This window comes from Brassica rapa, chromosome A05, assembly GCF_000309985.2.
Source record: "Brassica rapa cultivar Chiifu-401-42 chromosome A05, CAAS_Brap_v3.01, whole genome shotgun sequence".
Lineage (NCBI taxonomy): Eukaryota > Viridiplantae > Streptophyta > Magnoliopsida > Brassicales > Brassicaceae > Brassica > Brassica rapa.
Genome location: NC_024799.2, coordinates 7,455,327 through 7,481,619, shown reverse-complemented (window position 1 = coordinate 7,481,619; position 26,293 = coordinate 7,455,327). Strand labels below are relative to the sequence as shown.

The 26,293-nt window shown below is 27.5% G+C and overlaps 1 protein-coding gene, 1 non-coding gene and 1 pseudogene across 2 annotated transcripts; 2 read left to right on the top strand and 1 right to left on the bottom strand.

Moving 5' to 3' along the window:
- Positions 1 to 9,988: 9,988 nt before the first annotated feature.
- On the bottom strand, positions 9,989 to 14,650 carry LOC103848124 (defensin-like protein 147). The gene is made up of 2 exons (XM_033292031.1): positions 13,773 to 14,650; positions 9,989 to 13,079 (listed from the first exon to the last, which is right to left on the bottom strand). Exons 1-2 carry the CDS (start codon positions 13,962 to 13,964, stop codon positions 12,894 to 12,896), a joined length of 378 nt encoding a protein of 125 aa, XP_033147922.1. The 5' UTR covers positions 13,965 to 14,650; the 3' UTR covers positions 9,989 to 12,893.
- Positions 14,651 to 14,656: 6 nt separating this feature from the next.
- On the top strand, positions 14,657 to 24,991 carry LOC103848125 (annotated as a pseudogene).
- Positions 19,354 to 19,437, top strand: LOC117134525. Its single transcript, XR_004458710.1, has one exon. It is a non-coding gene; the product is annotated as a small nucleolar RNA snoR114 (small nucleolar RNA).
- Positions 24,992 to 26,293: the final 1,302 nt, after the last annotated feature.

Below are 26,293 nucleotides of genomic sequence, written 5' to 3'. Positions count from 1 at the left end.
CGAGACCAGCCAATAAAAATTTTCACAATAGTTACCCGGACCTTACAGTGGATTCCCTTATTCATCAGGAATCTCGCACTTGGAATTTACAGGCACTTAGGACTTTGGTGGAGCCCGAGGATGCAAAATTGATTGAAGGTATTCCTCTGAGTAGAATTCAGATGGAAGATAGAAATGGTTGGCATTTCACTAACAATGGAAAATATTCGGTACAATCAGGGTATCAAGTAGAAAGGATTTATCCTGACAAGGAAAAACCACCAGATTATTATGGTCCCAATGTGGATATACTTTAGGCTTTTTGTTGGAAAGTTAAGTGTCCTCCAAAGTTACGGCATTTTATATGGCAGTTGATAACAGGTTGTATAGCAGTGACAAAGAACTTAAAATCAAGAGGAATACAAGGAGATACTGTTTGTGCACGGTGTGGAAATCCAGAGGAATCAGTTAATCATGTTTTTTTTGAATGTCCTCCGGCATGACAAGTGTGGGCACTATCAAGGATTCCATCAAATCCAAATATTTTTCCAACTGGTTCCCTTTTTACTAATATGGATCATTTGTTTTGGAGAGTTAACTCGAAAATGGAGGATCATCAGTTTGCATGGATACTATGGTATATTTGGAAGGGCAGGAATAATAAGGTTTTCAGTAATATTGATGTTGAGCCGAGAGAGACGTTAAAATTAGCAGAATTAGAGTCTAGACTCTGGAATGAAGCGCAGAATCTCAATAATCCAAGGGTCATTCCTGAAGTTCAAGGCAGATTGCCCTTAGTGACTACAGGTAGATGGTGTTTTACGGATGGTTCTTGGAAGGATAAAGATGGTTTCTCAGGCCAAGGTTGGCTCAGTACACTTCCAGGGTTTGAGAGACTGTTAGGGGCAAGAAACATAAGGGCAAGTTTATCACCTCTTCATGCGGAGATAGAAGCACTGACTTGGGCAATGGAATGTATGAAAAATTTAAGACAGTTTCAGGTTACGTTCGCAACGGATTGTTCTCAACTGGTGAAGATGGTTTCGGAACCAGAGGAATGGCCAGCATTTGGGAGTTACCTGGAGGATATCATACTTTTGAGAAGAAGCTTCACCAATTCAGAAGTTATTCATGTATCGAGGACGGACAATAAAATGGCGGATCGCTTGGCACGCAGTGCTAGGATACAACCGTCGTTCGTCATACACATGGATACAGAGTTACCACCTTGGTTTACGGAGTCTTTATGAGTATGTAAATTTTCTTGCTGTCAAAAAAAAGAAAATTAAAAAGAAATTAATGGTAGTGGGATTAAAAATTACAATTAATTTTTAAAAAACAATCTGCCTAAAATTTTGACGTTTTGTTTTTGTAATAAAAATATATAAACAGAATTATATAAATTTCGATTTTAAAAAAAAAATATTATTTTTAAATTTTTATTAAATTATTTATTTTTAAATTAGTTATATTTATGAGGTATTACCTTATTCTAAAAAACTTACTAAAAATATAAATAACATTAAATGTAAATATTCATGTCATAATTAGTTATAGTCCATGTTATCATTTTTCTTTCAAAATCATTTTGGTGATGACATATGATAAATTACTTCTCAAATAATGTCTAGGGAATTAATTATTCTTTTTTTTCATTTGTCTTTCTTTCTTTTAGTAACATACGATGTTTTCACTGGGGTCGGATTTTAAAGAATGGTTTGTCATTGATATATTTAAAAAAAAAATCAGAAAGTTAATTTCACTTTCAGATTCTTATTTTTGTGGACGGTAATATTATTTTAGCCCAAATAGAAAAAATAAGTGAACAAGATATTAAGTTCAATTGGCCGGAATTAACTAAATACAATAAAAAGATAAAAGTTCACTGATTATACTAACCATTGTGTCTTGATTAAAATTTATGTTATTCATTATTATAAATAATGCAACAAATCCGAAACAAACATTTCAATACTTTATTATAAGGCTTCGAATAAAAATATTATAGTGTTTTTCTAGTACAGGAAAAAAAACAGAGAAAAATAAAAAAAAATACTTCAAAGCTATCATGGTTGAGCATCATATTTATTCACCATACTTAACCAGCACGTTAACAAAGAATTCCGCAATAGCAATTCATAGACTTTTTGGCTTTTGACCCAAAACATTTACTCAACCCCTTCGGTCCTTTTGCCTCGCGACACTTATTTTGGCATTCAGAATCAACACACAACCCATCTTTGTTTACAGGGAGTTGTATTTGATCACACAATTTGCCCTTTTCTTTTGCATTTGCCATCGTTCCTATTGAATATAAAATATCAGATTTTGTAGTCAAATAGAAAAAAAAACTTATTTTCTCTTTCTCTGGAAAATAACTTTTTTTAACACAAATATAAAATTTATTTATCAAAAAACTGATTAAAAATTTTTATTTTAAGAATCATTACTAATATATAAAAATAGAGATTGAAGTAACGAAAAAAAGAGCATATGTATGATTTAATCAGCAAAGTTTTTTTTCTACTCTGAATAATTTCTGAATATTACTGATAAAGTGAGAATAACATATGAATATGTTTTTAATTATTTTCTTTTTTGGAAAAGTAACATATTACTACAAAAATGTACAAATATAACGTTATATATATTATAAATCTACTTAAAAGGGCATTTATAGTTATGAAAAACACATGTTACCAAATTTATATGTTTTAAAAAAAAACTGAAAGATAGATGATAAAAAGTGGAAATATGTGGAACCATTTCTATATTATAGATCTTCATAAATTATGAAGACCATATATATTTATACAAAACCTCTAAACTTGGTTTTCTAGCTTTTATGTATGTTATGAAATTTACATAAAAGAGATACTTGAAATAACAACTTCTACACTATATAAATTATGATGTATTTTACAAAATATAGCCTGAATGATATTTTAAAAATATCAAAATCACATTATTCAAGATCAGTTTATGTTATAACGAGTATATGTAAATGTTAAGATAAACTTAAATTATAAATACAAACCTAACACAAGAATGATGAAGATAGTAAAGACTGTAAACGAGAGTTGAGGGGTTTTCTTCATCATATATGACAGAAGTGAATTGATAATGATTTTAAACTCTAAAAGGAAAGGTGATGTATTTTTCTGTTTTGGTAACATGAATATATATATATATATATATATAGCTAAAATAGCTAATTTAAGCAATTCACTTTATTATGTTCCGCTTTAACCGAATCTAATTTTGAAAAATTTCCATTTTTCTTGCTCATCTAATACGTGAAAGCTTTGGACTCGTTCACTTATGTTTCTATAAATAAATATAATGGTAAATGTCATATGCGTAAACTAATTATTTTTAATATTGTAAAAAAATTACTATCTTATGGTAGTTTGAAAAATTGTGTACTGTAATTGTTGGGAGTCAAAAATTAGGCTATAAAATTTAATCAAAAAAAATTCAAAGATCATTTTGTTGCAGTTTGATATAAAACATTGAGATGTTTAATTAATCTCTATGTAAAAAATATGTCTGGGTAAAAATAATAATATTATCTTCGTCTATTTTATTCTTTTCCTTTTTTATATGTAAGGTAAAAGTATTCTCTTCATCTAATTTATTCTTCTCTTTCCATAGATACAGTTTCTCGCTAAAAATGAAATATACTATTATTTTTTGTGATTTATTTTTATTTTATTTCCTTTCTTTTTCGGTATTCACATAATTTGTCTTCATCTTCTAAAACATACGAAAAGGTAGCATGATTAAAAAATAACGTTCAATGGCCTCACACATTAAAAAATAAAAACCAACTAGTCATTTTAGCCTAGACCGGTGCCTCGACCCAATCCATTACTTTCTTTTAGTTATCCTTTGTTTGGAATATGAGGGTTCTAGTTTGCAATATAGTGGGATCAATGATGTCTTCAGTATATATGCCTCTGTCGGGTAATGCAGTACTGCTCAGTTAGATATACACATCATGTGCTAGTCGGGTGCAGATCAATCAAACACAGATCAAACACACCTTAGTTTGCGGTCTTACGCAACTCAAGTCCAGAGTCGAGCTTGTATGTAGTATTTTAAAACATTTGAATGGGGCCTCCAGTTTACGGGGACCCACTTCCAAAAAAATTCGGCATATATGATATCTAATTGTAAATATATAGAAACTTGGTGCACAAAAAATATATAAAATGTTAACAAAAGAAATACGAAATTAAAAGTTACAATTCTACATTTGAGAATGACATATTAAGTGGGTCAGAGTTAAATATTATTCAGTTAAGATATAAATATAATAATATCAATATAATTAAAAAGTATTATGAAACTTGCGACACATCTATTCAAGTTCTTAATAGAAACTAATAAAGGTTTTGTCTGCGTCATGAGTGGATTATGTATATTAAGTTTATAATATAATTTTTAGTAAAATTACTTTTCTCTTTGTTGTCTACACAAATGTTATTTTTTACGAATCTTTTAATTCATAGGTATGCCATAATATATAATAATCTCTTCATTAACTATTAAACTAAGTGTTTTCCTTCACCACCAAAAAAAAAGTCTTAAACCTTAAATCATTTATAAATTTTTTTTAATTTATAAATTTTAGTATTTTCATACAATATTTCATTTTAAATTTGAATTTAATAACGTAAAAATTAAGAAAAAATAAATCATTTAAAATATATATTTAATAATATATGTATATATATTTAAAACTACAATCTTGGAAAGACTTTTTATCTATTTTTTTTGTTAAAATATACTAAATCAAATTCTATTAAATTGAGAGAAATTTTGGTTAGGTATAATTATCAAAAATTAAAACTAAAGAATATTTCTAAAATTTTTAGATATTAAAAAGAAATTAATGGTAGTGGGATTAAAAATTACAATTATTTTTTTTAAGAAAAATCTGCCTAAAATTTTGACGTTTTGTTTTTGTAATAAAAATATATAAACAGAATTATATAAAATTTCGATTTTTTAAAAAACAATTATTGTTATTTTTTAATTTTTATTAAATTATTTATTTTTAAATTAGTTATATTTATGAGGTATTACCTTATTCTAAAAAACTTACTAAAAATATAAATAACATTAAATGTAAATATTCATGTCATAATTAGTTATAGTCCATGTTATCATTTTTCTTTCAAAATCATTTTGGTGATGACATATGATAAATTACTTCTCAAATAATGTCTAGGGAATTAATTATTCTTTTTTTTTTCATTTGTCTTTCTTTCCTTTAGTAACATACGACGTTTTCACTGGGGTCGGATTTTATAGAATGGTTTGTCATTGATATATTTAAAAAAAAAAATCAGAAAGTTAATTTCACTTTCAGATTCTTATTTTTGTGGACGGTAATATTATTTTAGCCCAAATAGAAAAAATAAGTGAACAAGATATTAAGTTCAATTGGCCGGAATTAATTAAATACAATAAAAAGATAAAAGTTCACTGATTATACTAACAATTATGTCTTGATTAAAATTTATGTTATTCATTATTATAAATAATGCAACAAATCCGAAACAAACATGTCAATACTTTATTATAAGGCTTCCAATAAAAATATTATAGTGTTTTTCTAGTACAGGAAAAAAAACAGAGAAAAATAAAAAAAAAATACTTCAAAGCTATCATGGTTGAGCATCATATTTATTCACCATACTTAACCAGCACGTTAACAAAGAATTCCGCAATAGCAATTCATAGACTTTTTGGCTTTTGACCCAAAACATTTACTCAACCCCTTCGGTCCTTTTGCCTCGCGACACTTATTTTGGCATTCAGAATCAACACACAACCCATCTTTGTTTACAGGGAGTTGTATTTGATCACACAATTTGCCCTTTTCTTTTGCATTTGCCATCGTTCCTATTGAATATAAAATATCAGATTTTGTAGTCAAATAGAAAAAAAAAACTTATTTTCTCTTTCTCTGGAAAATAACTTTTTTTAACACAAATATAAAATTTATTTATCAAAAAAACTGATTAAAAATTTTTATTTTAAGAATCATTACTAATATATAAAAATAGAGATTGAAGTAACGAAAAAAAGAGCATATGTATGATTTAATCAGCAAAGTTTTTTTTCTACTCTGAATAATTTCTGAATATTACTGATAAAGTGAGAATAACATATGAATATGTTTTTAATTATTTTCTTTTTTGGAAAAGTAACATATTACTACAAAAATGTACAAATATAACGTTATATATATTATAAATCTACTTAAAAGGGCATTTATAGTTATGAAAAACACATGTTACCAAATTTATATGTTTTAAAAAAAAAACTGAAAGATAGATGATAAAAAGTGGAAATATGTGGAACCATTTCTATATTATAGATCTTCATAAATTATGAAGACCATATATATTTATACAAAACCTCTAAACTTGGTTTTCTAGCTTTTATGTATGTTATGAAATTTACATAAAAGAGATACTTGAAATAACAACTTCTACACTATATAAATTATGATGTATTTTACAAAATATAGCCTGAATGATATTTTAAAAATATCAAAATCACATTATTCAAGATCAGTTTATGTTATAACGAGTATATGTAAATGTTAAGATAAACTTAAATTATAAATACAAACCTAACACAAGAATGATGAAGATAGTAAAGACTGTAAACGAGAGTTGAGGGGTTTTCTTCATCATATATGACAGAAGTGAATTGATAATGATTTTAAACTCTAAAAGGAAAGGTGATGTATTTTTCTGTTTTGGTAACATGATATATATATATATATATATATATATATATAGCTAAAATAGCTAATTTAAGCAATTCACTTTATTATGTTCCGCTTTAACCGAATCTAATTTTGAAAAATTTCCATTTTTCTTGCTCATCTAATACGTGAAAGCTTTGGACTCGTTCACTTATGTTTCTATAAATAAATATAATGGTAAATGTCATATGCGTAAACTAATTATTTTTAATATTGTAAAAAAATTGCTATCTTATGGTAGTTTGAAAAATTGTGTACTGTAATTGTTGGGAGTCAAAAATTAGGCTATAAAATTTAATCAAAAAAAATTCAAAGATCATTTTGTTGCAGTTTGATATAAAACATTGAGATGTTTAATTAATCTCTATGTAAAAAATATGTCTGGGTAAAAATAATAATATTATCTTCGTCTATTTTATTCTTTTCCTTTTTTATATGTAAGGTAAAAGTATTCTCTTCATCTAATTTATTCTTCTCTTTCCATAGATACAGTTTCTCGCTAAAAATGAAATATACTATTATTTTTTGTGATTTATTTTTATTTTATTTCCTTTCTTTTTCGGTATTCACATAATTTGTCTTCATCTTCTAAAACATACGAAAAGGTAGCATGATTAAAAAATAACGTTCAATGGCCTCACACATTAAAAAATAAAAACCAACTAGTCATTTTAGCCTAGACCGGTGCCTCGACCCAATCCATTACTTTCTTTTAGTTATCCTTTGTTTGGAATATGAGGGTTCTAGTTTGCAATATAGTGGGATCAATGATGTCTTCAGTATATATGCCTCTGTCGGGCAATGCAGTACTGCTCAGTTAGATATACACATCATGTGCTAGTCGGGTGCAGATCAATCAAACACAGATCAAATACACCTTAGTTTGCGGTCTTACGCAACTCAAGTCCAAAGTCGAGCTTGTATGTAGTATTTTAAAACATTTGAATGGGGCCTCCAGTTTATGGGGTCCCACTTCCAAAAAAATTCGGCATATATGATATCTAATTGTAAATATATAGGAACTTGGTGCACAAAAAATATATAAAATGTTAACAAAAGAAACACGAAATTAAAAGTTACAATTCTACATTTGAGAATGACATATTAAGTGGGTCAGAGTTAAATATTATTCAGTTAAGATATAAATATAATAATATCAATATAATTAAAAAGTATTATGAAACTTGCGACACATCTATTCAAGTTCTTAATAGAAACTAATAAAGGTTTTGTCTGCGTCATGAGTGGATTATGTATATTAAGTTTATAATATAATTTTTAGTAAAATTACTTTTCTCTTTGTTGTCTACACAAATGTTATTTTTTACGAATCTTTTAATTCATAGGTATGCCATAATATATAATAATCTCTTCATTAACTATTAAACTAAGTGTTTTCCTTCACCACCAAAAAAAAGTCTTAAACCTTAAATCATTTATAAAAATTTTTTAATTTATAAATTTTAGTATTTTCATACAATATTTCATTTTAAATTTGAATTTAATAACGTAAAAATTAAGAAAAAATAAATCATTTAAAATATATATTTAATAATATATGTATATATATTTAAAACTACAATCTTGGAAAGACTTTTTATCTATTTTTTTGTTAAAATATACTAAATCAAATTCTATTAAATTGAGAGAAATTTTGGTTAGGTATAATTATCAAAAATTAAAACTAAAGAATATTTCTAAAATTTTTAGATATTAAAAAGAAATTAATGGTAGTGGGATTAAAAATTACAATTATTTTTTTTAAGAAAAATCTGCCTAAAATTTTGACGTTTTGTTTTTGTAATAAAAATATATAAACAGAATTATATAAATTTTCGATTTTTTAAAAAACAATTATTGTTATTTTTAATTTTTCTTAAAAGATTTATTTTTAAATTAGTTATATTTATGAGGTATTACCTTATTCTAAAAAACTTACTAAAAATATAAATAACATTAAATGTAAATATTCATGTCATAATTAGTTATAGTCCATGTTATCATTTTTCTTTCAAAATCATTTTGGTGATGACATATGATAAATTACTTCTCAAATAATGTCTAGGGAATTAATTATTCTTTTTTTTCATTTGTCTTTCTTTCCTTTAGTAACATACGACGTTTTCACTGGGGTCGGATTTTAAAGAATGGTTTGTCATTGATATATTTAAAAAAAAAATCAGAAAGTTAATTTCACTTTCAGATTCTTATTTTTGTGGACGGTAATATTATTTTAGCCCAAATAGAAAAAATAAGTGAACAAGATATTAAGTTCAATTGGCCGGAATTAACTAAATACAATAAAAAGATAAAAGTTCACTGATTATACTAACCATTGTGTCTTGATTAAAATTTATGTTATTCATTATTATAAATAATGCAACAAATCCGAAACAAACATTTCAATACTTTATTATAAGGCTTCGAATTAAAATATTATAGTGTTTTTCTAGTACAGGAAAAAAAACAGAGAAAAATAAAAAAAAATACTTCAAAGCTATCATGGTTGAGCATCATATTTATTCACCATACTTAACCAGCACGTTAACAAAGAATTCCGCAATAGCAATTCATAGACTTTTTGGCTTTTGACCCAAAACATTTACTCAACCCCTTCGGTCCTTTTGCCTCGCGACACTTATTTTGGCATTCAGAATCAACACACAACCCATCTTTGTTTACAGGGAGTTGTATTTGATCACACAATTTGCCCTTTTCTTTTGCATTTGCCATTGTTCCTATTGAATATAAAATATCAGATTTTGTAGTAAAATAGAAAAAAAAACTTATTTTCTCTTTCTCTGGAAAATAACTTTTTTTAACACAAATATAAAATTTATTTAATAAAAAAACTGATTAAAAATTTTTATTTTAAGAATCATTACTAATATATAAAAATAGAGATTGAAGTAACGAAAAAAAGAGCATATGTATGATTTAATCAGCAAATTTTTTTTTCTACTCTGAATAATTTCTGAATATTACTGATAAAGTGAGAATAACATATGAATATGTTTTTAATTATTTTCTTTTTTTGGAAAAGTAACATATTACTACAAAAATGTACAAATATAACGTTATATATATTATAAATCTACTTAAAAGGGCATTTATAGTTATGAAAAACACATGTTTCCAAATTTATATGTTTTAAAAAAAAAACTGAAAGATAGATGATAAAAAGTGGAAATATGTGGAACCATTTCTATATTATAGATCTTCATAAATTATGAAGACCATATATATTTATACAAAAACCTCTAAACTTGGTTTTCTAGCTTTTATGTATGTTATGAAATTTACATAAAAGAGATACTTGAAATAACAACTTCTACACTATATAAATTATGATGTATTTTACAAAATATAGCCTGAATGATATTTTAAAAATATCAAAATCACATTATTCAAGATCAGTTTATGTTATAACGAGTATATGTAAATGTTAAGATAAACTTAAATTATAAATACAAACCTAACACAAGAATGATGAAGATAGTAAAGACTGTAAACGAGAGTTGAGGGGTTTTCTTCATCATATATGACAGAAGTGAATTGATAACGATTTTAAACTCTAAAAGGAAAGGTGATGTATTTTTCTGTTTTGGTAACATGAATATATATATATATATAGCTAAAATAGCTAATTTAAGCAATTCACTTTATTATGTTCCGCTTTAACCGAATCTAATTTTGAAAAATTTCCATTTTTCTTGCTCATCTAATACGTGAAAGCTTTGGACTCGTTCACTTATGTTTCTATAAATAAATATAATGGTAAATGTCATATGCGTAAACTAATTATTTTTAATATTGTAAAAAAATTGCTATCTTATGGTAGTTTGAAAAATTGTGTACTGTAATTGTTGGGAGTCAAAAATTAGGCTATAAAATTTAATCAAAAAAAATTCAAAGATCATTTTGTTGCAGTTTGATATAAAACATTGAGATGTTTAATTAATCTCTATGTAAAAAATATGTCTGGGTAAAAATAGTAATATTATCTTCGTCTATTTTATTCTTTTCCTTTTTTATATGTAAGGTAAAAGTATTCTCTTCATCTAATTTATTCTTCTCTTTCCATAGATACAGTTTCTCGCTAAAAATGAAATATACTATTATTTTTTGTGATTTATTTTTATTTTATTTCCTTTCTTTTTCGGTATTCACATAATTTGTCTTCATCTTCTAAAACATACGAAGAGGTAGCATGATTAAAAAATAACGTTCAATGGCCTCACACATTAAAAAATAAAAACCAACTAGTCATTTTAGCCTAGACCGGTGCCTCGACCCAATCCATTACTTTCTTTTAGTTATCATTTGTTTGGAATATGAGGGTTCTAGTTTGCAATATAGTGGGATCAATGATGTCTTCAGTATATATGCTTCTGTCGGGTAATGCAGTACTGCTCAGTTAGATATACACATCATGTGCTAGTCGGGTGCAGATCAATCAAACACAGATCAAACACACCTTAGTTTGCGGTCTTACGCAACTCAAGTCCAGAGTCGAGCTTGTATGTAGTATTTTAAAACATTTGAATGGGGCCTCCAGTTTATGGGGTCCCACTTCCAAAAAAATTCGGCATATATGATATCTAATTGTAAATATATAGGAACTTGGTGCACAAAAAATATATAAAATGTTAACAAAAGAAACACGAAATTAAAAGTTACAATTCTACATTTGAGAATGACATATTAAGTGGGTCAGAGTTAAATATTATTCAGTTAAGATATAAATATAATAATATCAATATAATTAAAAAGTATTATGAAACTTGCGACACATCTATTCAAGTTCTTAATAGAAACTAATAAAGGTTTTGTCTGCGTTATGAGTGGATTATGTATATTAAGTTTATAATATAATTTTTAGTAAAATTACTTTTCTCTTTGTTGTCTACACAAATGTTATTTTTTACGAATCTTTTAATTCATAGGTATGCCATAATATATAATAATCTCTTCATTAACTATAAAATTAAGTGTTTTCCTTCACCACCAAAAATAAAAGTCTTAATCCTTAAATCATTTAAAATAATTTGTTAATTTATAAATTTTATTATTTTCATACAATATTTCATTTTAAATTTTAATTTAATAACGTAAAAATTAAGAAAAAAATCACTTAAAATATATATTTAATGGCATATGTATATATATTTAAAACTACAATCTTGGAAATACTTTTTATCTATTTCTTTGTTAAAATATACAAAATCAAATTCTATTAATTTGAGAGAAATTTTGGTTAGGTATAATTTTCAAAAATTAAAACTAAATAATACTTCTAAAATTTGTAGATATTAAAAAGAAATTAATGGTAGTGGGATTAAAAATTACAATTAATTTTAAAAACAATCTTCATAAAATTTTGACGATTTGTTTTTATAATAAAAATATAAAAACGGAATTATATAAATTTCGATTTTTAAAAAATATTATTATTTTTAATTTTTATTATATTATTTATTTTTAAATTAGTTATATTTATGTGGTATTACCTTATTCTAAAAAACTTACTAAAAATATAAATAACATTAAATGTAAATATCCTTGTCATAATTAGCTATACTCCATGTCATCATTTTTCTTTCAAAATCATTTTGGTGATGACATATGATAAATTACTTCTCAAATAATGTCTAGGGGATTAATTATTCGTTTTTCACTTGTCTTTCTTTCCTTCAGTAACGTACGATGTTTTCACTGGAGTTGGATTTTAAAGAATGCTTTGTCATTGATATATTTAAATAAAAATCAGAAAGTTAATTTTTACTTTCAGATTCTTATTTTTGTGGACGGTAATATTATTTTAGCCCAAATAGAAAAAGTAAGTGAACAAGATATTAAGTTCAATTGGCCGGAATTAACTAAATACAATAAAAAGTTAAAAGTTCACTGATTATACTAAACCATTGTGTCTTGATTAAAATTTATGTTATTCCTTATTATATATAATGCAACAAATCCGAAACAAACATTTCAATACTTTATTATAAGGCTTCCAATAAAAATATTATAGTGTTTTTCTAGTACAGGAAAAAAAACTGAGAAAAAAAAATACTTCAACGATATCATAGTTAAGCATCATATTTATTCACCATACTTAACCAGCACGTTAACAAGGAATTCCGCAATAGAAATTCAAAGATTTTTTGGCTTTTGACCCAAAACATTTACTCATCCCCTTCGGTCCTTTTGACTCGCGACACTTATTTTGGCATTCAGAATCAACACACAACCCATCTTTGTTTACAGGGAGTTGTATTTGATCACACAATTTGCCCTTTTCTTGCCATCGTTCCTATTGAATATATAATATCAGATTTTGTAGTCAAATAAAAAAAATACTTATTTTCTCTTTCTCTGGAAAATAACTTTTCTAACACAAATATAAAATTTATTTATTCGAAAAACTGATTAAAATTTTTTATTTTAAGAATCATTACTAATATATAAAAATAGAGATTGAAGTAAAGAAGAAAAGAGCATATATATGATTTAATCAGCAAATTTTGTTTTCTTTGGTGAAGATATACTCTGAATAATTTCTGAATATTACTGATAAAGTGAGAATAACATATGAATATGTTTTTAATTATTTTATTTTTTGGAAAAGTAACATATTACTACAAAAATGTACAAATATAACATTATATATATTATAAATCTACTTAAAAGGGCATTTATAGTTATGAAAAACACATGTTACCAAATTTATATGTTTTAAAAAAAAACTGAAAGATAGATGATAAAAAGTGGAAATATGTGGAACCATTTCTATATTATAGATCTTCATAAATTATGAAGACCATATATATTTATACAAAAACCTCTAAACTTGGTTTTCTAGCTTTTATGTATGTTATGAAATTTACATAAAAGAGATACTTGAAATAACAACTTCTACACTATATAAATTATGATGTATTTTACAAAATACAGCCTGAATGATATTTTAAAAATATCAAAATCACATTATTCATGATCAGTTTATTTTATAACGAGTATATGTAAATGTTAAGATAAACTTAAAATATAAATACAAACCTAGCACAAGAATGATGAAGATAGTAAAAACTGTAAACGAGAGTTGAGGGGTTTGCTTCATCATATATGACAGAAGTGAATTGATAATGATTTTAAACTCTAAAAGGAAAGGTGATGTATTTTTTTGTTTTGGTAACATGCATATATATAGCTAAAATAGCTAATTTAAGCAATTCACTTTATTATGTCCCGCTTTAACCGAATCTAATTTTGAAAAATTTCCATTTTTTTGCTCATCTAATACGTGAAAGATTTAGACTCGTTCACTTATGTTTCTATAAATAAATAGAATGGTAAATGTCATATGCGTAAAACTATTATTTTTAATATTGTAAAAAATTGCTATTTTATGGTAGTTTGAAAAATTGTGTACTGTAATTGTTGGGAGACAAAAATTGAGCTATAAAATTTAATCAAAAAGAATTCAACGATCATTTTGTTGCGGTTTGATTTACAGAACTGGGCCGATAGCCTACTAAAAAACAACTAGACCATCAGATAAATCATTTAAATTGTTTTTAATATATCACAATAAAAAATATAAAAACCTACAAAGTAATAAATTTAATCGTGTCGTCAGAAAAGAGTAAGAAATTACAAAGTTGATTTTGCTTTGGTAAAGAGTATCGGCAAGCAAGAAGAAGAAGTAGAAGAAGAAGAAAGCCCATAATCGAAAACAAGTCGTCCAAGTATAAAGGATCAATATTTTATTCACTCCTCTCTTCCTCCACGCAAACCCAATTTCATTCTTCTCTTCTTCTCCATCGATCAATTCGCTCTTCTCTTTCCATAGAATTTCCACCGCCTTGAACAAACAAGTTGTGCGTAAGTTTTTGTTCTGATAGCTCAACTTCGCTTTTCACGTCTCTCTCTCTGTGTCGTTTCCTTTTCTGGGTCGCTAGTAAAGTTTTGATCTTTTTGTTTCTACTTATTAGATAAAGTTGGAAACTTTGTGGCTTGGAGGAGTTGATCCTGTTAGGTAAATAGGTTATGGGTTTGGCCGTTGAGGCTTGACGTTTCAATTACTGAATCACTCTTCTTCCTTTGGTTTAAGGGAATTGGGTTTGATCAAGGAGTATTGTTTGTTTGCGAAAACCCTGTTTCGTCCTCTCTCGGTTGAGTATAGATTACTCTCTATTCTATGTTTGAGTGTTTTCTCATATTGCTAAGCATGTGCTGCATTGTCCTTAGATCCTGCATGTTGAATAAAAAAGGATATGTTTCAATTGATGAATAGTAATCTGAGTCGGAAAAGGTTAGGTGTGTTACACACCCTGTGTACTTTATATCTATTATGGTGGTAAACAGTAATTAAAAACATGTCTTTAGCAAGTTATGCCTCAACTCACATATTACCATGTTGAATATTGTTTGTTTGAGTAGGAAACTGTTAAGTTTGTATGTGCTTCTAAGGATCTGATCTGCCTGTGTGCCTCATTTATTTTCATTGTGTCTGATTCTAGCTCCCAACATTGGCACCTTTTTTTTATTATGGATGCTTTATGCCTTTAATGTTTGATGTATGATTTGTAGTTGCATTCTCCTGAGGCACTACGCTCTTAATACCCCCACGTGGTAAAACAGGAATGGACTGGCTCTGTTGGACAATCATCAGTCTTTGCAAATGATGAGTACATGGCAAAAGGCTCCAAATGTATTCAACTTTTTCAAATGGCAACGCACTGAACCGTCCTCTTCTTTGACTACTGGATTGCTTGACAATGCGTCACACGAGATTGAGCTGTCTAACTACGGTGGAGTAATACCAAGTCCCGGCAGCGAGAGTCCGTCAGGGCTTCTCAACGGAGAGAGCTTAACTGTTCAACCCATTACCGATTTGGATCTCTTCTTCGAGCGGCTCTACAGCTACTACAGATACAAAGGCCTCTGGTGTATCATCGTCAAGTGGGCTGTTGAGCTTCTAAGCCTTGGCTTCATCATATGCTTCTCTGGGTTTTTCTTGCTGTATGTGGATTGGCGTGGTCTTAAGGATGCAAAATGTGGAATGGATGCGGTTGAATCTTGGACTAAGCCATGTGATCTTGTCAAAGAAGCTATCCATGAGCACCCTTTGTCCCCTTTCACGCTCACAACGGCTATCATCGTTGGATATTTGGCTCTCTTCTTTATCTACTGGCTCTTCTGCTTCTTAAGGTTCTTCGCTCAGTTGAAGGATACTCTGGACTTCAGTCACTTTTACTACAACAGGTAAGTTATGCTCCATTTGTTTCATTTTTATTGTCGTTTTAGATTTGAGACACAAATTAAGAAAATGTTTAATTTTGTATATTTACATCACATAACCACATTTCAACCAATAGAAAAATAGATTGGAATATAAAGCCAACAAATTTTGCATTAAAATTATAAAATGACATTTATTTTGGAATTAAAAATTTACTCTACAACTAAATTGAAACAGATGGAGTAATTAGTTAGACCAAACCAACATTTTTAGACCATAACCTATTTTTCTTATTGTGTTTTGTCAATTTGCAGTCTCCATGTCACAGACAACGAGATCCTTACTATGCCATGGGAAACAGTCCTTGAAAACTTTGTTCAGTTACAAAGCTCACAGCGCCTTTGTGTAGTTAAGGATCTTTCAGCTTAGGAGATTGTTATGCACCTCATGCGGAAAGAAAACTACTTGATTGGAATGGTCAACAAAGGTTTACTTTCTTTCCCAATCTCCCATTGGATCCCTGGTGCTGGTCCATTAGTCAAATCTGCCCCAGATGGGACACAACATCACCACCTTTTGTTGACAAAAACCCTTGAGTGGACCCTGAACTGGTTCATTTTGCAGAGCATGTTTGACTGGTATGCTATCCTTCCATGCTATTCTTTGATCTAACCTTCCACATGCTGAGAATTGTCCGTTTTTTTCTAATTCAGGTGTTTTGATTCTGCAGCAATTTTCGTGTTAGAAGGGACTTTGTTTCAAATCCCACAATGCTGAAAAAACAGCTGTTTGCGGTTGGGGTTGCAATGCTTATGCTGTCATCGTATCTTGTCATCTTTATGTTGGTGTATCTGTTCTTAAGGCATGCTGAGCAGTTCTACAATCATCCAAGTACTGCTTCTTCCCGAAGATGGTCCAATTTGTCTAGGTGGCTCTTCAGGGAGTTCAATGAGGTAGTTTAGTTAGTTACTTTCATCGATCTTAGGAATATTGTTGTCTTGTATAAACTGTTTGTTTCTACAACAGGTTGACCATTTATTCAAGTATCGGATTAACAACAGTGCAGAACATGCTTCTGAGTATCTAAATCAGTTCCCCTCAACATATCATCTCCATTGTTGCAAAGTTCGTCTCGTTTGTGTCTAGAAGCTTTTCTGCTGTGGTAATCATCATTGCGTTTCTGGAAGAATCTCTTCTGGAGGATCATGTAAGAAAACCTTAATGATTCAAAAAGGATTTTAGTAGATACATCATTTTGAGTTTTTAAAGTTTTTTTCTGACTTCTTGTGTAGATATGCGGTCGCAATTTATTATGAATTTGTTATGGTATGCTGCTGTGTTCGGAACTATTACAGCCATTAGTCGAGCTGCTGTTTCAGATGAAATTTTGGTCCTTGACCCAGTAAAAACTATGACTTTCGTGGTACAACACACTCACTATATGCCTAAGAGGTGGCGTGGTAAGGAAAACAAAGATGATGTTCGTTTGGAGTTAAAGACTCTGTTTCAGGTTCGTTGTTTACATGTTTAACTTCTTTTCTCCCAGTAACTTTGATGCTCTAATGATCTTATGGCATGATTCAAAGTTCTTGATGGATATTTATCAATTGTAGTATACTGGAATGATGTTGCTGGAGGAGATGGCTTCGATTTTCATCACACCATTTTTGCTGATGTTTGTTGTGCCAAAGGTATAGTATCTCGTCATTTGCGTTAGTGTATACCACATCACTAGTGAAAAGTTATAACGCGTTATGAGTTCACTTTGCAGCGAGTTGATGATATACTGCAGTTCATCAGAAACTTCACAGTTGATATTGAAGGTGTAGGCAATGTTTATAGGTAAGGTCCATGATTGGTTCTTCTAACATAAAAAATGGTTTTCTCTTTCTTTGCAAAAACACTTGTTAATCTCTTGGGGTTATGCTTGCAGCTTTAATGCTTTTGATTCGAGAACCATGGGAATACTAAATATGGTTGACCGCGTAATGTATCTCGTGAGCAGAGAGGCTCTCAGGGGAAAATGGAGAAGTCATTCTTGAGGTTTGACCATCATTTGAAATATATATCCAAACTCAATGTTTTACTGCTTCTCTCTCTAAACAATGAAGTGTTCCTATATGTATTGCAGTTTCCAGAGTAGTTTTCCTACATGGGAATCAAATTCTCTAGAGAAGCAGTTTCTGTCAAACCTCAGAACTTTCAGGGACCAAAAGCTTCCAGAAATAAACACAAGACACTCATCTTCTCCTACTAGGCCGTGGTGAGAAGCCCATATCCATCGTCCTGGTCTTACAGATAATAAAAACATCGTTCTATACAGAGACATTCCAAGAAATCCACGCAATCACGTTGATTCCATGTGGCTGATTGATTCAGACTAGAGGAACCATCCTTATCTTCTTGCTTGTTACTATACTTGCCAACCTCACAACAGAACCAATCACCAACCGATCTTGATTACAAATCAAAACTCTGCGGATGATTGTTGGCCTCCTAACTTGGGAGTCCGTGGCGAAGACATGAAAGCAAGCACAGCAGGTCAGCTCTTCTCGGAGAGAATTCTGCGCCATCATCATCAACCTGATGGAGAAGAAAACTATGGGAATCATCATGATCCTTTAGATGGTAGGAGACATTGGTGGGGAAGAGATGACCGTTCTCACAACGGTGCAACACTTCCCGCAACGTTAATAGCTTCATCGAACCACTTGATTTCATAAACCCTTACACAACGAGAAACTTGTTAGACAGCTCATGAGACGGAAGAGGCATTGAAGAAGATTTGTATTGGGAGGAGAATGCAAGAAGAAAGTTGTCTAGAACTACATTTATGGATCATGAAGATGATGACATTGAAGGTGTGATTGATCTCCATTTTGATGATGTATATAGCTCAAGACCTCATGAAACTTCAACATCAAGCACCACATTAGGGTGAACAACAACAGTGAAGTTTTTGGATTCAAAGTTGTTTTTTCTTTTTCTTTTAATGGTGTTGAAGGAAGATAAAGAGATACTTGTTAAAAGTTTTCTCTGGACTTACCAAAATTGTGGTTAATAATAACTATTTTTTTTAATTTTCTTTATATTTCAAGATAACATTAAATGCAATTCTTTATTGTCCCTTGTGTATGTATATAAAAGTTCCTTAAATTTTAATCATAGTTGCAAATGGTGGGTTTGAAGTTTAAAGATAGTCATGTCTTACTTGTTGAGATTTAAACTTTTTAGTTCAATTATATGTTTATTTGTGTAACATTCAAAAGCACCAGTGGTCTAGTGGTAGAATAGTACCCTGCCACAGTACAGACCCGGGTTCGATCCCGGCTGGTGCAGTATTGAGCTGTGATGATATTTGGCCTTAGTATTGGTTGGGTCCATCGCAATTCTCTGATTAATCGGATGTGATTGCCTCTCTGAGCTCCTTCTTTATGTTAAACGTTTTTGTGAGTAAAATACGAATAAAATTGCATCATATCGATGCACAACAAAAGCGCCGTTGTACCTTCGATAATCGATAATTTTATAAAAGTATAAAACAACGGATTATTGGCTTAACACACACCACTAATAATTGGGGCACATGTAGATCAGCACATTACCAAGAAAAAGAATGAAAAAATGGTGCAATTTAATCAGCACATTTTCTTTTCTACATATTATCACATAATGTGTAAAATTTTCAGTGTATCATTAGCTACTTTAGTCACTAAATTATAATTTTCTCAAACTTTACCCCCTTCCATTTAACAAATATATACTTATATATTCTTAAATATTAACTGTTGTTACTTGTAATTCACATGATATTAATGTGTGTTAGTTTGCTTGATACATATTTTTTACATGATACTTCTAAACATATATTATTCTTAATATTAACAGTTATTATATACTTCCAAGGCAGTGCTTGATGCACAAAATGGTCCATAGTTCCAAAAAGTTTGATATTCTTAGGTTTAGATATCTCAAATCTCGGTCCTGGTTTACAATCCCTAGTGGTCCAAATAGTAAACCAATTTGTGAACGAGGAACTACTAAAGAATCGATCTTCTGGGTCAACCAGACGAAATACTTTGTCGAAAATTACAATTTTATGGATATGCCTATAATTCCCAAAATATGTACAAATATGCTATTCCTTCGGAATATACCATATCAAAAATGTGCTTAAGCAAAGAAAGAAAGATCACAAACTATAAAATAATATATCTACTAATTGCGCGTACCTAATCTACATAATATCTCTACTGATCCAGATCAGTAAAGCAATTGTGAACCAAGGAGAAAGATTATAATCAATCTTAGAGTCATGTTTAGGTATCGCTGGTCAAACCTCAAAAGCTTATAATTTTAAGGTAACATTTTTGACCTTAGCCCCGTGTGTTTTTTCTTGCTTTTACTTCTTTAGCTTTAACTGAAATTCATATGAAGTATTTGCAAACTGAAGAAATACTTTTTGACTTCTATCCAAAAAATCAGTAAGAGCCCATTCTCCATTTAAAAAAAATCAGTGGGAGGAGGAAATGTTATCTCGCTAACTTTAATTAATCAGGTCGCAAATATTTTTTTACATTAAACTTTTATAGAAAAAAGTCTGTTAGAAAAAACAAATAAGAGTCGTTAGAGATGCGTTAACTATAAACAATAGGATTGATTGACGATACAGAAGAACAACAAACTAATGATTCAGAATTTGTTGCTTTACGGAACACTTCACGCCGCCCTCTTTTGCATATACTATCATGTTTCATTTATTAATTTATTTTCTTCAGATTTGTTTCGTTTTTAGTGTACTTTTTCACTTCTATATATGCGACTGATGACTAAGTCATGACAAAGTTAATAGACACGTGCTGTAAATGAAGATGCATGCACTTATTCACTTTCTCTTGCTCTCAACTTTCAACTTTTAACGGATAAAACGCCTTGAATGAAACGAATATTCTTAGATCTTTCCGAAACATATTATAGTATACTAGTATACTTTAGCTTCAAACGGCATGCAGATCAAACCTACAATGCAGATCAAGCGGAACAAATATAGATCTAATATTTTTTTTGCCGACAATAATTAAGTTAATTTCTCGAATAGGTATATTTGACCAAATGTTAAAAATAATTTTATAAATTAAATATAAAAAGTACAAATCTTTATTAATCATTTGTATTAGTTTTAGTATTATGTATATACTACATTTTACAAAAAGTAAGTTTTTAACATAATATTATTCAGTATAAATTTCAACTTATATCTACATCTTATTTTTTATAATTCGCTAAATAAATTAATTATGAACCATAATTATTTGTATTATTATAATAATTTTAGGTATAAGAGACAAACTGAAAAATAAAAAAAACTAGTTAAACATAATATTAAAATACATGCATGTGTTATAGTACATATAAGAAAGAAAAAATATATTTACTATTTCATTTTAAAATAATTAATTATAACATTTTAATTCATATATATATATATAAGCAAATAATACATGAAATATCTATAACATTTATAAATTAATTAAACATATATATTATACATATCAAATTAAACAGTTGATTAAAGTAAATGCACATGTTATATAGTACATGAAAATAAGAAGTTGATTTTTACTTAGTGTTATTGAATATAAATATTAACTTACTTTTAACAAATCAAAAGTTTCATAAATTATTGAAGAAACAAAATAAAAACGTACCTGTTTTTTTTAATTGCTTAGTGGATGCAATTGTATGAGATAACCTGAAGAAAATGAAAAGTTAATTAAACATATATATAAAAAAACACATTTTAAAGTTTTAAATTAAACGAAAGTAAAACATTTACCGAATAGAAAGTAATCTTGGTTTGTGAAATAATGAAATGAAGAGTACTTGTATTTATAAGTAAAGTGAAAGAAAAATAAAATAAAAGAAGTTGGACATGTATGGGCCCCTCTGCGTCATACCAACATTTTTTTCCTCATGTGCTAGAGGACAGTTTTTTTTATAACAGAGCTTTTTCTGCATGCAGCTCTTTCTATATTTTATTATAATTTTTTGTTCTAATTTATTATTTTATTATTATATTTTATCCAGTTTTGTATTCTAAATGAATGACAGCAAACAACCAAACAAGACTAAGACTTTTATGCAAATAAATAAAATTAGAAATAAGTATTAAAATTATAAAACAAACTATACTAAAATTATATGTTGATCCATCATTTTAATTATCTGCACAGATATTTATATAATTATTAATCTACCATTTATATTATTATCTTATTATATTCTGTTAATTTTTACATTGATTTAGTTTTCAAACAAAATAAATAATTTACTATAGCCGTCATTTGGAATTTTTTTATTGTTGCCGGCTAATTTTAATGTGTAAGAAAAATAAATAAATGCATATACGAAAAAAAAGAAAACCCACAAAAAAATATTTAGTAAACATATATAGTCCGTAGAAAAAGATAAAGTATCTCGAAAACTAAAACCCAATTAAAAGCATATAAATACATATAAAGATATAAGACACTAGCAGCAACAGTAGAAAACAAAATTTATATTCCCTTTACTTCGTAAAAAATGTCATTTAGACACTTTTCAAACATATTACAAAAATGATTAACATGTATTATGTTTTTCATAATCTACAAAAATGATTAACATGTATTATGTTTTTCGTAAAAAATGTCATTTAGGCTTCATAATCTACTAAAATATGATTTTAGATTTTTTGTGATTTTGTATTATGTTTTTTCTTATAATTTTGGCTTTTTTTGTAATTGTATTCTTACATGATTTTCATTTCTCCTCCCAAAAATGTAATATATAAATCTGTAGATATGAATTATGAAATGTGTACATATTAAAACTCTATGTTTTTGTTTTGGTATTATTTTAGCTTAAAAAACTATTTTGGATTTTTTGAGATCTAAAATTATTTTACGTTTTTAAAGATAAATATTTTACAGATATGAAAATTATATGATACAGTAGACTTCTCATGAAGTTTATAGATTCAAGCTGGTAGATTTTAAATGAAGTTTATTAAACCATAAATTTTAAACAGACTTCATCAGGATAATAAAATTATGTTGTCCAAAAAAAGTCTACTAAAATATAATTTAAACATATGTCTCATGTTTTTCTCACAGTTTTATCTTATTTTCCAGATATTATTTTCCTAGGCGTTCATCTCCTTACCAAAAATGTAAAATTAGATCTGTAGATTTTAAATGTATATTATAAAATTCAAGGTTAATAGACTTCTACTAAACGATAATTTTAAAATATATTTCAAATTAAATTGACTAAAATGTGACTTTATAGTTTTTTTTAAGATCATGTCTTTTATAATTTTAATCATCTTAAGGTTATTTTATCTTTTTTGGAGATCTTATTAGCATGCGTCATTAGAAGACTTGATTCGAGCCATCAAAACTATGAATAATAAAACACTCTAGAAACATATTATTTAATTTTATTTGTAATAATTATCATCATAAGATTTTTTTTGTAAATTACTATTTTGATGTACAAACTTTAGACACAGTATTCATTTTTAGTTTTGTTTCACTTATATGATATTATAATTTTTGTAAGCAATCAAATTTATTTGAACATATATTTGTTAACCAAAAAGTTAAATCCACTATGATTTCAATTAAACATAATTCACTCAGTTTTTAACTTTTCTAGAGCAAACTTCATCTGTAATTTACATTTTTAAACTTTGTTAAGAGATTAATTTTGTCATTGACCAAGTTTGATTTTTAACGAGTAGACTTCATTGGAAGTCTTCAACGGTATAAGTTTTAATTGAGGTTTACTTTCAACCCGACATGTTAGTTTTGTGTTTGATCAAAATCTCAATTAATCTCATTTATAAGATTCGGTGACATCACATGAAATCTACATTTTAATTAAATTTTTTTATCAATCTTTTATATTTTAGTCAACACAAAAAATTAACATATTTTTGTAGAGTGGACTTCATGTGGTATCCACAAGAAAAAAAAATCAAAGTTTGATCAAGTTGTAAAAACTCAAAAGTTTGGTCAAATGAAAAACTACCTTCCTCTACGTAGATTTTTTTTTGTAAATCTACCAATTTTTGTGTTCTTTTTAAAGCTAAATTAGTAGACTTCTAGTGAAGTTTGTGGTGCAAAAAAAAAACAAATTTGGTCAATTGGAAAACCATCATGTGCATATTGATAAATAGACTGTAGTACAAATCTACGGATAAGGGTAGACAGACGTAGAAGTCTGATGTCACTACCCAAATCTGAATAAGGACGAAATCATGTACATAGTTAAATTTTTCGGTGTATGCTCGTTTCCAAATTCTTTTACTGTCCAAACTTCGAATATCAAAAAAACTAAAAGATGGTTTGATGTTCCATAATAAAGAATAATTATGAGAGTTTTCAAAATGAAAGTAGAGAGGGAATAAGAGGAAATGAAGTTTTGTTGGTGTAAAGTAAGAAGAAAATAGATGAAAGTTTACTGTTTGAGCTTTAAAACTCCAAATTGATTGTTTATAGTGGTTGGACAAATTGATAATAGTGACACTGTATAAATAAGAAAAAATGTTTATGATGTTTGTGGGTTTTGACAATTTTCTACAAAAAAGCAATAATGACATTTTTCTAAATATTAGGAAAAACTAAGATTGTATAAAAGGAAAATGACAAAATATAGTTGACAAAAAGAGGTTATGTTTGTAGTTGATTTCAAATCTCTATAATATTATTTGAGAAGTCAGTTTCCTATGTGTCGCTCTCATATTAACTCTCACGATGGTTGATTACACTGATACCTTTAATGAATTAAAAATATTAAACACTATTATTTTTTTTATTTAGTTTCCTTTTAAAAAATTTTCAAAAACATATACATATAATAAAAAAAAAAATTTTATAAAGTTAAAAAAAAATTGAAAACGAAAATATATGTATATATAATAGCATTTCAAAAAAAAGGAAAGTTCACAAAGTAGTAATATTACATTTAAAAAATATTTTTAAATAAAACAAAATATAGTTTTGAAGTAATAAAATACTTTATTTATATCTATATTTTTGTAGATGAAAAACATAAATTTGTATATAATGTGATTTTATTAAAAAAAATTACACGGATAATCTTGATATTAGAAAAAGAAATAACATTTCTTTCAAAACATAATTTTAAACAATAAAAAAATTCAAACTAATAGAAGTATTTTTATATATCTAACTATTTTCTTAGAAGATTACACAAAATAATTGAGAAACATAAATTGATATATGTTTAATTGACTAAAAATAGTTTATAATTAGTATTATTGAAGTGATTTATTTATTTTTCATATATTTTGTTGACTATAATAGCTTCCAATTACATCAAAAACAATATCGATAAATTATATTTTACTTATATAATATTATTTTCAAATAAAATTACAATTTTGTGTACTGCTTATTTTTAAGAGATATTGAAAACAAAAAAAAATCAAATAGTTGCAAAATAGATATATTATATTTTATCATTATTAAAGTTATTTGTTTTCTTAATATTAAATTTTCTTTTAAATTTTATGTTTGTGGAACTTAATATAACTATAATCAAAATACCAAAGCAAATCTGAATTCTCATTTTCAATATTAATTTAAATAAATTTTAGTTTCCATTCAATAAATCAAAGGCATAAAGTTATTTAGAATTTATAGAATATTTTTATTATTATAAATATTAATATGTGTTCATGAGCTTCCAGAAATGTATCACCTAATTATGTATGTAACTTCCTATTGAGCATCACTTTCTTTTATAATTTATTTTTAAAAACATCAATATATAATTTGATAAATATTATGAAAATACATGCACGTTTAAACGATAAATAAAATTGATTTGATTTGATTTGACTTGATTATAATAAAAATAAAAATATATCATCTGAATTTGAAAGAATAACAATAACTCAATATACTCACAACATGAGTGATTCGACTAATCTAACTTATATATAAAATCATAGATTTAACTAAAATAATAATATGTAATTTTATAAGAATAGTAATTTATTTTATAAATATAAATCATAGAACAACTCAAAACATATTAAAATGAAAATAAAATATTAAACAACTGTTACAATTTAGATCTTTTCTAAAATTTATATATATATATGCATGAGACTTCAGAATATTATCGTTATATTAATTGATGTAAATTGGAATCAGATACTGTAGTTTATTTTATTTTATTTTAGTCTAAGCACAAAATAGTTGAAGTTATAC